Source organism: Lagenorhynchus albirostris, chromosome 2 (genome assembly GCF_949774975.1).
Source record: "Lagenorhynchus albirostris chromosome 2, mLagAlb1.1, whole genome shotgun sequence".
Classification (NCBI taxonomy): Eukaryota; Metazoa; Chordata; class Mammalia; order Artiodactyla; family Delphinidae; genus Lagenorhynchus; species Lagenorhynchus albirostris.
In genome coordinates, this window is record NC_083096.1 from 146,270,789 (window position 1) to 146,284,264 (window position 13,476).

Below are 13,476 nucleotides of genomic sequence, written 5' to 3' on the forward strand. Positions count from 1 at the left end.
TTCAGCTTGATCCATCTGAGATTTATTTTAAATTTTTGTTAGAGTGAGTCTTGGGTGGTTTAGCCCCACCACTAAGGCATGGCCCTTCTGGATTCTCTACCAAATGCCCTGAATGATCAATGCGGACTTCCACTTGGGAGGTGGGAGTTCAAATGATTCCTAGCCCTGTGTGAGCCCTGAGAATGTGCAGTTCACAGCTCCCTGGTTGTTTTTTCATGACATCATGGAGATTCACCCTGTTATATGCATATCTTGGGACCCAGCAAAGACTCATGAGGACCCCTTTATGGATTCCTGGAACTCTTTTTCTACAGAGCTCCCTCTTCTCTGAAATACACAGAGTTTCCCCACAACCACCACCTGGTTCAGACTCCCTGAACTTCAATCTCAGTGAGATTTCCATGCTCTGTTGAGGATACCTCTCTCTGCTCTTTGGTCTAGGGTGGGCCTCCAGGCAAAAAACCAGGGCAGTCATGGGACATGCCTCATTAGTTTTCCTTTTCTCATGAGTTAGTCTTGCTCATGAGTTAGTCTTGTTCAATGTCTGAAAAGAGTTGTTTTGTATATTTTGTCCAATCTTCTAGTTGCTTAAGGTGAGAGAGAAATCTGGTCCCTCTTACTTCATCAAGGCCAAACAGAGCTTGGATTCTAATCTCAGCTCTACCCTATGTAGCTCTGTAGGTAGAACTTGAACAAGTTATATAACCTCTCTGAGCCCCAGTTTCTGTCTCAGTAAAAGAAATATTAACTGTCATGTTTCTGTAAGGATTATAAATAATGTGTATAATGTGCTGGACACAAAAGGTGCTATTTAAATGGTAGCTGCTACTATTACTAATATAAATAGCTACCTATTTTACTCCATCAGTTACTAAATTTTTACTGTGTACTAGGCAATATGTAAGCTTGTTAAATTATGACAGCAACCCTATGAAGAAACTATCCACATTTATAGATTAACACATTGAAACTCAAAAAGGACACATAACTTGCCTATTCATGGTCAGTGGATCTGGGATTTGACGTTGCTCTTATGACTTCTTCAGATGATTGTAACATTAATATGATCAATTGCACAGAAGAACAGAAATGTAGTTATTTAATATTGGGTGACCAGGGACATAATACAATTAGTGGTTTTAACCCAATGATTTAAGAGATAAATGTAAAGCACCCTTTCCCTGCCCCTCCCACACACATACATAACAACTCCCCATCTCAGCTGTCCTCCTTAGTAACCTACTTCCATTTTATCTTACAGACAACCTTTGGGAGGGGGCAGAGCAAAAGGTGGTATTCATCACAGGACGAATCCACCCAGGGGAAACACCCTCTTCATTTGTGTGTCAAGGTAAGTTGCAAGATCTCATGGGCATCCCGTGTCTCCCCCGCACATCCATCTGGGGCACTGTGATGGCCTCTGGGACATTATGGTCACATGCAGAGTCCTTATCTTGGATGAGAATTTACTTCACTTCTCAAGAGGCTACACCTGATCTCCATTAGCATTTGTTTCACTAAATGTTCATCGACTACACGTATGCATGGAAGAATGGATGAATGAATGGATGGATGGGTGGATAGATAGATGAATAGGTAGAGTTCTCCTGTATGTGCTAGATTGAGGATGGGAGTCATAGAGTCGTCTGCACTTCCTAGCTTTGTTTTACATGTCTCCAGTGGTTTACAAAAAAATAAATCTGGTCTCCTTCCACCCACCATCACCACCACCAACAACAACAACAAAAATTCTGGTCCCAGGTCAAATCATGTATTGGCAGAAGTGTGGTGGGCTGGGGAAGTAAGAATTGAAAGTTATCTATTCGTTCAGTCAATAATTCACTTAACAAACAGCTTTTGAAATACTGTACCAACCATGAGAAGGAATGCATGCTTCATATCAGACAACCAGAGGTAAATAAGAGGTAATTTCTCTTCTCAAATGTATCTTTTTGTAATTGAATTTTTATTTATTATTAAGTAGTTAATCCATATAAAATATATAGTCAGCAGTATATATACATGCATGTATATATATACACATATATATTCAATTAGTCAGCAATATAAATATATTCAATAGTGTATAAATAATAATTTAATGAATGCCCAAGTTCCCACCAGCTTAAGAAGCTGAATATTATCTATTCCTTTTAAATCCTCTGTCTTTCCTTCCCCCTCATACAAATAACCATCAGCTTGAATTTTGTATTTGTCCTTCTTAATAGTTTTACTACACATGTAAGCATTCCTGAACAATGTATTTTTTAGTTTTGCATGTTTTTGAACTTTATAAAAATGGTATCATTCTGTATGTGTTGGAACTTGAATAGCTGTCATTCAATTGTTTTCATCATGTATTCTATTCCATGTCTGTCTATACCTCAACTTACCTATCCATTCTCCTGAAGATGGACCATTGGGTTGTTTACAGTGTTTTTTCTTGCAGACAATGCTGATACAAATGCGTCATATTTGTATCCCACAAATGTGATACATAGGTGTCGCCTTGTGGGCCTTGTGCACGTGTGCAGATACTTTTCTAGGGTGTATAACTGTGGAATGCAATTGCTCTGCAAGTGGCTCGGCCACTTCCCAGCAGTTCGGTTTCCTCAAATGTAAACTAAATTATTATATCAATATGTATCTGGGAAGGCTGTTATGAAACTGGCATGAGATGAATGTAAACAAACACCCAGTCCTGTGTCTGGCATACAGCAGGCCCTCAACAGATGTCACCCCCTTCCCCATGGGATCTGAGAAGATGAAGCAGGTAATCTGCTTTGTAAACTCTGAGGCACTCTGCAAACACATATGGGCCTTATTTTCCCCGTTCGTCTTCTTACAAGGCTGTGGTTAGGCACCACTTCCGCTCTCTTGGTTTCAGACAGGGAGCCTGAGCTTCAGGGAGAGGAAGTGATTGCCCAAAGACAAGCAGCTCATCAGACGCATGGCTGGGGGGTCTCAACTCCCCGCTCCGGCCACCTTAGCTGCCTCCTTGGCATTCTCACTTCCAGCCTCCTTCTTCCCCGCACTGTCCTTGCAGTAACCTCTCGCAGGGCCCTCCTGCTTGTACCAACTTCTTTACTGGCAGCCATCTGTCAGTTACTAAACTTGGCAGCAGCCTGTTCCCCAGCTGATCAGATGCAGCTCTTTTGTCCTTATTTGTGAAAAGACAGTAGCCTTACCATCAATACTTCATCCCTGGGAGCCCAAACTTCCGTGCCCACCCCCTCGGTGGGCAGCAGACAGAGGGTAGGGTCACTATCCCATTTTACAGAGGAGGCCTGAGGCGCAGAGAAGTCGAGAAGCTCCCAGGTGCTCTCTCTGTTGACCCCGGATGGTGCTGAGTTTATCGATAGACTCAGTGCTGTCTATCACTGAGGCTTTCCGTCAATGTTCACTCCTTGACAGAGGCTTTAATGCCTTCCCACTACCTTCTCAGGATCAACTCCCAACTCCTTGGCATGACACTCACAGTTCTCCATGGTGTGGCCCTTGCCAGGGGGCCTTGGCCTCATTATATCCCAGCTCCACACAACTTAATCCCTGGACACTCTTCTCCCCACCACTGGGCCTTTGCACCTGCTGCCCCTCTGCCTAGGAGGTTTTGTGCCCACTCCCTTCAGCCCTCTGCTTTGTGCCTGCCTTGTGGGTTACCCAATGGTTATCTTTTTGGCCCTGATTTGTTATGCATTTGATTTATATTTGTTGCTCTCCCTTTAAACCTAGCTGTTTGAGACCCAGGGCTGGATCTTAGAGTGTCATTTTCCACATCTGTAAAATGCACATTGTCTTGTTCATTTCATGGGGCTGTTGTGAGGAACAAACGCTGTCTTGGCTCTCGGATGCTAAGTCTGAGTCCAGAAAGAGGAACCTCCAGTTCACAGAACCAGTAAAGAGAGGAGGGGGCTTTGCAGCTGGGTCTGCCAAGCCTGTGCATGCTCTTTTGCTGGAGGAGTGAGGGGGCCTAGAGGGACTAGAGGGCCAAGCTTCCTGCCTAGAAGAGCATAGTGTTCTGGCCACCCCACAACAACCAGTACATTTGACATGTGAGACTGGGAGGCTCAGGGGAGAGAGGTGGCTGACCCAGGATCACACAGCTAATTCATGGGACCCCTCTCCCCAGACCTGGTCTTCCTCTGTCCCTATCTCTGTAACTGCCACTTAAGACACACAATTCACCCTTCCTGAGGCAGCTCAAGACAGGCAGGATTCCCCCACTTCGCCAATGAGGAACTGAGGCATGGTCTTCCCCAAGGGCCTCTCAGCCCCCTGGCGACAGCCCAGACCACAGCCCAGCTGGGGCTCAGTTGGGGCTTTCTTCCCCAGACCCAGCCCTCAGCTGGATTCCCCTCCCCAGCCCACCTTGTTCTGGGGAGGGCAGGAGGGTGGGTCTAAGGCCTGGAAGATTGATTGCCGAGGTACCTTTGGTTCTGTTAACTCTGTTTCCCCATTAACTGGCTCAGTGACCTTGAGTGGAGGACAAACATTTGGGGCCTGGTCATCCCCATCTGGCTGGGACCTCGGTTCTCACGGCCGAGCTGCTGATGCACCTGCTGCTGGGAGTAGAGTGAAGTCCTGTCGTGGCAGGGCTCTGGCGGGGGTGGCATTCGGCGGTGTGGGGGGGGGTGGGGTGGGGCGGGCTGTGACTTCCTCAAGGCTCTGCATGTTGGGGAGACAGCTGCTTGTCAGTCACCCTCTACTGCCCCCAACCCCGCTCCTGTCCTTGTTCTCCAACTACGGTGTGGGAGGTCAAGGTCACTCCCACGTGGCTCTGTAGCAGAGCGTGTGTGAGCTGTTGTCTCTGGAGCTACACCACCTGGATTTGAAGCCCAGCTCCCCCACTTGGTACAGGATGACCTTGGGGATGTCCTGTAACCTCTCCTTGCCTCAGTCCCTTTATCTCAAAAGGAGAATAATAATAGGGATCCTGCCTTACAGGGTTGTTGTGGAGATTAAATGAGTTAATAACCATAAAATACTTAAGATGGTACTTGGGATGCAGTAAGCACTGAAGCAGTGTTATTCGTAGGGGAGGAAGTAGCATTCATGGAGCATCTGCAGGTGCCCAGGATGGTTCCTCTCATCCTTACTGGGAACCCAAACCCAGGCATGTGACTCCTGTACCACGTGCCCTGCCTTCCTGGCCTCCTTCCCCAAAGAGCCGTTAGCTAAACCCTCCTCGTTTACCCACGTGGGAGACCACGGAGCACGTCAGAAGTTCGGCCGGGACTGCACGTCAGATCTCCGACCTCCGGTTGAGTGAATATCCTTGCGCTGAAGCTTTCTGGAGTTGTTGGCGCATGGCTCACTGAAAAGTCCCACCTGCAGAGCGCTTGCCCCCTTCAGACCGTTCATAAATGAATCGGTTAAGCCCATGCATATGCCACACGACCGTGGAAGGTGTGCCACCCTCAGGAGACAGCAGGGGCGTGTGCATCGCTGAGGCTTTAGACTTGAGCAGCCCTGAGTCAGAATCCTACCACTTCACCTCTGCTCTGGGGACCCTCGCTCGGCAAGTCCTCAACTCTCGCAGCCTGTTTCTCTGCCTATAAAATGCGGCAGCAATGTGGTCCTCCAGGAGCTGCTGTGAGGATTCAGGGAGCCCTGCTCAACGTGCCAAGGGGCCCACCAGGCCCTCCCTCTGGGAGCTCACTCTTCCGGGGTGTCCTGTGAGGGCAGGGAGAGGAGGGGGGGAATACACACACACACACACTCACAACCACCAGGACACCAGGACCCAGCACAACCTAGCATTTCCCACAGTGAGGTGGTGACCGATGCCCCTTTCTCCCTCCCCTCCCCAACTCTGTTTTCCTCTCTCCCTCACCTGTTCTCCATCTTCCCCTTCCCCCTCTCCCATACAGCCTCACAGATGCCTGAAACCGGATCCCTAAGGGGTTGTCACGGGGCCTTTTGCTTCCCCAAACTTGTCCTTTCATTTGTGAAACGGGCAGCGTTGGGGATAAGAGGGTAAGAACTTAGATTCTGTGAACTTCAGACTCTTCAGGGCGAGACGGCCTGTGATTCCATAATTCGGGGCCCTTGGGCTCAGCTGAGGGCAGACAGGGGCCTGGTACACGGTCAGGGTGGGGTCTAGAGTGGCTCCTGCCACGTGACCCACATTCTGAGCCCAGCAGAGACCCCAGCCGACTGTCTTGCTTCAAGCCTGGGCTCTTCCCATTGCACTGTATTCTGCCTATTAGCCGGAAACAGTAAACCTTATACAGAACTCTCTAGAGAAAAATCACGTGAGCATATATGCAAATCATCCTCCAAATCACATGCAAATAGACTCCTGGCTCTTTCCATCTTGGCTTTGTGGAAAGGGCACCACTCTGAAGCCAGTAGAACTGGACCTGAATCCCAGCCAGGCCCCTGTGAGACACTCAGCAAGTGTCTCACCCTCACTTTGTTTCCCTGTCTGCAAAACAGAGCCCGTGTAATTACAGGTCAACCCATCACTGGTCCATATTTTATTCATTCCTTTCTCATATATCTATTGAGGACTTTCCAGGCCCCAGTGCTGAGCTAGGCACTGACAAAATCATCGTAAAAATGTAGAGCTGTCCTTGCCCTCCTGGAGCTCACAGGCTGGAGAGAAAACAGATTTGCACAGCGGATGCAAGCCTCAATCCCCCAAACTCAGAGGTACTGGAAATATGACTTTCCTTACTTTTCTAAAACTGAACTCAGTTTCCATTTTGAGGCACCATTCTGCCAGGGGCCAGAAACTTAATCTCAGTCATTTTGGTGTCACCTTTCCCCAAGATTGTGTGATTTAAGCCAAGATTATTGATGCTCCTGGGGGTGGTAGACAAATAGTCTTGTCATCAGTGTCATCATCTATCCACACGGCTTCCCCTCCATCAGCGGCTTCCCCGTGACTCTCTGGGCTTTGGTCACTGCAGAGCCCCTGCAGGTCACCACCATGTGAGACCCTGCCTCCTGACTGCAGGCCTCTTTTATGTTTGCTGGCACTCTGCTAGGTCTGTGCCCCTGTTGCCACCTTGTCACCCTTCGGGACATCTGTCCATTATTATAACTTCCCTCCAAACCACATTCCATGCTGTAGCCAGGGGGAACTCTCCAAAGCCCAGATCTGACCCTAACCTTGCAATGGCTCTCCTGTGCCCTTTATATTCTTCAGCAGGACTAACAAGTCCCCACTTACCTCTCCCGCTTCTCTCTCAACATCCTCCCACCCTCACACCTTCAACCAAACCAAATAAGAGCAATGAGTAAACAACAGACTTCCTATGTGCCAGGCACTTTGCTAACATTAACTCACTGAGATCCTCACGATAACTCACATGGTAGTTATTATTATTATTTTCTTCGTAACTGAAGGGGAAACTGAGGAACCAAGAGCTTAAGACCACACAGCTAGTCCAGTTTCAGAGTCTGTGCCTTTCTTTCTTTCTTTCTTTCTTTCTTTCTTTCTTTCTTTCTTTCTTTCTTTCTTTCTTTCTTTCTTTCTTTCTTTCTTCCTTTCTTCCTTTCTTCCTTTCTTCCTTTCTTCCTTTCTTCCCTCCCTCCCTCCCTCCCTCCTTCCTTCCTTCCTTTCTTTTTGGCTGCGTTAGGTCTTCGTTGCTGCGCACAGGTTTTCTCTAGCTGCGGCAAGCGGAGGCTACTCTTTGTTGCAGTACGCGGGCTTTTCGTTGCGGCGTGCAGTCTTCTCATTGCGGTGGCTTCTCTTGTTGCAAAGCATGGGCTCTAGGCATGTGGGCTTAGTAGTTGTGGTGCACGGGCTTAGTTGCTCCGCGTCATGTGGGATCTTCCCGGACCAGGGACCGAACCCGTGTCCCCTGCACTGGCAGGCAGATTCTTAACCACTGCACCACCGGGGAAGTCCCTCAGAGTCTGTGCCTTTAATTACAAAGCTATGCCCCCTGGAATTGAAGAGCTCTAGCAAACAGGCTGTCTTCTTTCTCACCTCCCAGCCTTTGTGTAAGACCCTCCCCCCCTGGGACACTGTCCCCTGGCACCCCTTTCATCTGGCTCACTCTACTCATCCTTTAAGTTGCCATGGCCTCTTCCTGACCCCCAGGCTGGGTCAGGAGCCCCCTGAGTTCCCAGAGCTCCCTGTGCTGTTCCCACCAGAGCCTTTGCCAGTGGGTACAGTGGGGGCTACTTTCTCTCCATGCACCCTTTGAGCAGGAACCTCTCATGCATCTTGGAATGCCGAGCTCATGGCAGGGACCTGGCCCTGCGAATGTTTGTGCAATGAGTGATGATCAGCACAACTAACCCTCTACAGTAAGTCCCCTACATATGAATGAGCTCCGTTCTGAGAGCACGTTCGTAAGTCCAATTTGTTCATAAGTCCAACAAAATTAGCCTAGGCACCCAACTGGCATGACTGGGTACAATTGGCCATAGAGCACTGTACTATAATAGGTTTATAATACTTTTCACACAAATAATACATAACAAACAAATGCAAAAAATAAAGAAAACAGTTTAAATCTTACGGTACAGTACCTTGAAAAGTACAGTAGTGCAGTACAACATCTGGCATACAGGGACTGGCACTGAGTGAACAGGCAAGAAGAGTCACTGACTGGAGGAGGGAGAGGAGCTGGGAGATGGTAGAGCTGAAGGATCGTCAGCAACAGGACATGGAGGGCGAGCTACAATGTCACTCACGCCTGACGCTGATGGCACAGGGTCTGGTTCCTTGCTGGGTTCAATTTTGTTTACCCTCTTGAAAAAATGATCCAGTGGTATCTGGGTAGTAGCTCTTTTTCTTCTCATCATAGATGACATGGTAGCATTGGATTGCATTCTGAACTGCTGCTGCAACCTTCATGTACCATTCTACATTCAGGTCCTGTGCCTCAAAAACTAACAGTGCCTCCTCAAATAAAGAAAATCCCCTTGCCATTTCTTGTGTCGTGCATCTCTTCAGTTCTTCAGTTACTTCTTCTTCCTCTTGTCTCTCTGTCCTTTCTGTGGGCCTCCAGTTCCATCAGGTCTTCATTAGTAAGCTCCTCATGTTACACAGCAAGTTCAATGAAGTCATCCTCTTGCAAATCTAGCCTGAAATAAAGATACTGTACTACCGTACTCTATACCGTACTGTACAGTAGAGTATCCAAAAGCATAACTACTTGTAGGGGATGCACGCACATGACAGTGTGCACGTGAACTAACTTATGTGATTGGACATTTGAACGCACGTTCGCATCTTTGAAAGTTCGCAACTTGAAGGTTCGAATGTAGGGGACTTACCGTACTTTGTTAAGGTTGAATGAATTCCTGGGACCAATCTATCAATAGGCATTTATTAGGCACCTGCTGTGTGCCTCGCGCTGAACCAAGTATACTGGGAGAAATAACAGTAATGGATGTTCAGTTGTGGTTTGCCTGGCGAGGGTCATCGTGGCCAGGCGAGGTCGGCAGGGCAGTGAGGTCTGCCGCCCAGCTTTCACTTCAGATCCTCTGCCACTTTTCCTTCTTCTCCTCCGGCCTCGCTAGCCTCCAGCCCTGCTTTCTTCCACCTTCCTGATTACATCGGTTCAAAGGAAAGGACCTGCAAACTTGTTTACTTAAGGGGCAGAGACTGATCTTAAGGGGGTCGATTATGTCTCCCAGCAGGAGAGAGATGATTCTCCTCACTTAACAGATGAGAATTCTGCTACTCTGGGGGAGAGGAATGAAGTAGATGGAATCATAGGCTGTTGGTGTGGGTTGCATCCTTGGGAACCCCTGGATTCTTTCTTCTAAATTTATCAATGAACCAAAACTAGAACCCCAGTTCTCTAACTGCTGGTTTGTTGGCTTCTCCAATTAAGTATCCTTGTCCCCAAATCCCATAGTTAGTCAGCTTCACAGGCAAGGACTCCTGGTTCTAAACTGCATTCTACGTTTTTACTACTCCACTGCCTTTCAACCTTTGATCTGAGTGAGTTTATGAGAGCACATCACAGTGTTCAGGCGCTGTGTCAGGCAGTCAAAAGGCAGGGGTTCTAACCCTGTCCCACATCAGTCTTCCAGATTCAGTGTTGTTACCTCTGTATCAAGACGAGGAAACTGGTCAGAGAAAGCTAACAACCGGTGAAGAGTCACAGGCAGGTCCCCAGGTCCACACGCTCTCTGCTTCCTCGGTCCATGCCGTGCTTTGGCCCATAGTGGGGGATGGCATTTCCTCTCCACTCTGACTTTCTCCGACATTCCTCCTCATACTTCTCTTCACTTACCACCCCCTCCCACACCAAATACAAGTGGAAGATCTCCTCCTAGTTTCCTGATCAATAGGAAAGACTCCTGTTGAACAGTATCTGACCTCAAGCCAAGAAATGAGTCTAAAACCTCTGCTTTCCCTGCCCCATACTCACTCTGGGTGGCTGCAGCCTCCGGTCTGGCTTTGTTTCCTCTCATCCTTTTATTAGCTGCCTCATCGGCAGCCCAATTAACCTGCTCATCTGTGAAGGAGGATGGCTCACAATGAGCTCCTCCGTTTCCAGAAGCCATCCTCTGAGGCAGCACGGCCAGGCCCTGAGCACGGGCTGGCTCCTTGACGGAGGGCTGCCCCAGGAGCCAGGGTCAATTAGTGGACAGATTAAGCAATTACTAGCCCCTAACAAGGGTGCCTGGCATCATTACCCTGCCTGTTTACTGGCAAACTACAGCTTTCATATGAAGACCAACAAATAAATTAGGGCATCTGGTCGACTGCCGCTTCGGCGGCGAAGTAAATGATGTCCAACTGGCTCTCAGCTGCCCGTGGATTCTCAGCCCCGGCCTAATGAAAAGCCCAAGATGTCCCTCACTGGCCATGGCAGCTCTGAATGTGCCTCTGAGCGACTTCTCATTCCAAGGGCTAAGTGCCTACCGCTGGGCCTCTGGCTCGTTCTTAGTTACCCCGCTGCTGCCTCCTGTCTGGCTGTCAAAACCTACTTCTCTTTCAGGGCCCAGCTCAAAAGCTTCTCTCTCCTTGATGCCTCTCCTGCTCTCTCCAGCAGGAGAGGAGTTCTCCTTCTGTACTTTGGGAGGGTTTTGTACTCTCCTGTCACTTTCCAGCATTACAGGAATTTCATGGAATGCCAGAGCTCCATTTAGCCTACTTTTCTCGGGTCTCTGAAGAATAAGTAGAAATGTGGAGAGAAGGAGGGACAAGGCAAGGACTCAGTTCTTGTTTTCTCACCCGCTCTCCTGTAGATATATGCGGGCCATCGCCAGGATATCAACGACAGCAGTGACAGAGTCGGGTTTGCCCTTCAGGACAATCCCTCTGGCTATAGTGACGAGGGCTCATTCTAGAGGTGGCTGCTATCACCTAGGTCAGATGTGGTTGTTCTCATCCAGGCCAAGTATGATGGTGGCTTAGAATAGAAGAGAGGCAGAGGGATGGAGATGAGGGGCAGGTTTGCTAGCTTCAAGGAAGAGACTTGGAGACCCCCTGAATGTGGGAGGAGGGTCATGGAGAATTCAACTCTTCTAAATCTGGCGACCTGAAGGCGAGGTAGTTGTTGGTGCCAGTGAGAAGCAGAGAGGGCAGCCAGCCCCAGAGTCTGGGAACAGAGGACCCTCAAAGTGGGGAAAGGAGCAGGCTTGGCGGCATGGACAAAACCTCCCTGTCCTCTTGTGACTTCTCCTTTGTGTTTCCTGGTGCACCCATCAGCCGCTTGAGGACTGACACCCCTAAGGTCCCTGACTCCATCGTCATCCAATCTGACGGCAGCCTTTAGCTAACAGCGCGTCCATTAGGGAGCAGCTCTAAAGTTATAGTTTAGAGTTATGCTGCCTCTCCCCCATCTCTGTCTGTCAAGACGCAGGGGCCCCTCCAAGGCACAGCTCATATGCTGTCTTTTCCTGGAGGCCTACCCTGTGCTCTTTAGCAAGCCATGCTCTCCCCCAGCCCATGAGCTTCAATATTACATCTTGAACTGTCTCTTGGAAACAGAGATATTATTTGTAAAATTCACTGGGCAACACCTAATCCACAGCCGTACATTCACAGTGGCTAACAACATAGGCCCAAATCACCTGTTGAGCTGTGTTTTCCCAGCTGAGGGAAATGTGCTCCTCCTTCCTGAGACACGTTGAGGTTAACCCAGGTGCTTCTCTTTCTCCAGGGATCATTGACTTCCTCATAAGCCAGCACCCTATTGCTCGTGCCCTACGGGAACACCTGGTCTTCAAGATTGCACCCATGCTCAACCCTGATGGCGTCTACCTGGGCAATTACAGGTGAGGGACGGGATAGAATGCTTGGATGGTGGTGTGGAAGCAGGAAGAAAAAGGGGATAGGTTTTTGAGGAAGAATTTTCAGACGACCCATGAGTTCATTAGAGGAAGTTTCACTCTGGCCCTTGAGAATATGACTAATGGGCCTTGGCTGTTTCATTCACAGTCACCTGAGGTCACTTGCTGGAGTTTTCTGGGCAGCTTGCCGGACCAGGAATCAGGAGACTTAGTATCAGTTTTGGCACCTACTTCCTGCGTAACCTTGGGGAATTCACTTTCCCTCTCTGATGCATTGCAGTTTCTCTTGCATAATCAAGACAATAATTACTTACCTGGCAGGGCACTTGTGAGCATCAAAGGAAACGGTGGCAATGAATGTGCTTTGCAGAATATCATATGGTGGTGATAAGGGTTACTGTTTTGTTTCCGGGTTTCTTCTTGGAGATTATTAATGAACGAGAGTGGCAACCCAGATCACGTGAACGGCATTTTGATTCGGTGTGGGCATACCGGCTAGCCCCACACTCACTCAGGCACTCACATCTTGAGCTCTTTCTCCTGGCTTAGCACCATAATTTACAGCCGAAAATTCCACTACCCGGGGAACCATCTGCTGAGAGAACATTGAATCCTCTGAGAGTGTTATTACCCTTATTTCACGGTTGAGGCAACAGACTGGCCCAAAGTCATACAACCAGTAAATCATTGACTGTCTAACTTCACGGCCTAAATTATACAGCTTGAGAGTTGATTAGTCCCACAACTCTCTAGGTAACATTCAAACTCCCTGGGTTTGACACAAAGCTGTGTGTGACCTGGTGCCTCACCTCCCACCCTCTGGTCATAGAACTGTTGCTCTGCTCACTCTAAGGGAGGCCTGGTTCCTTACACAGGTCCTGTTGGTGCCTGATACCTTACCTTCATAAAGACCCTCTGTCCAGAACCTCCTGGTCCCTTCCTCATTTCACTAACCCTTCCTCACAGCTCAGCTCATGCCTCTTCTTCTAGAAAACATTCTGCAAACCCCCAAACAGAATTGGTCCTTCCCTTCTCTGAGCTCCCACAAGCCTGGCTACTGAACATGTCTTATCCTATTGCATGGACCCCACTGGTCCTAAAGCCACCGGAGGGAAAGCACTGAGCCTTAATGGTCCTTGTGTCCCCGGTGCCTGTCAGCAGGGATCAGCACATAGTAGATGCTCAAAAAGAATTTGGTGGATATGAGAGAAGGAAAGGGATGACTTTACTGAGGAAGGCGCTGAGGCTCAGGTATGAGATGGG

The 13,476-nt window shown here is 48.6% G+C and overlaps 1 protein-coding gene across 1 annotated transcript in view; it reads left to right on the forward strand.

Moving 5' to 3' along the window:
• AGBL4 (AGBL carboxypeptidase 4) overlaps positions 1-13,476 on the forward strand; it is a 1,285,194-nt gene that overhangs the window by 1,144,691 nt on the left and 127,027 nt on the right. The window contains exons 7-8 of the mRNA XM_060141936.1: positions 1,262-1,351; positions 12,084-12,198. Of these exons, the coding sequence (XP_059997919.1) occupies positions 1,262-1,351; positions 12,084-12,198 (205 nt within the window). The remainder of the gene's footprint in view (positions 1-1,261; positions 1,352-12,083; positions 12,199-13,476) is intronic.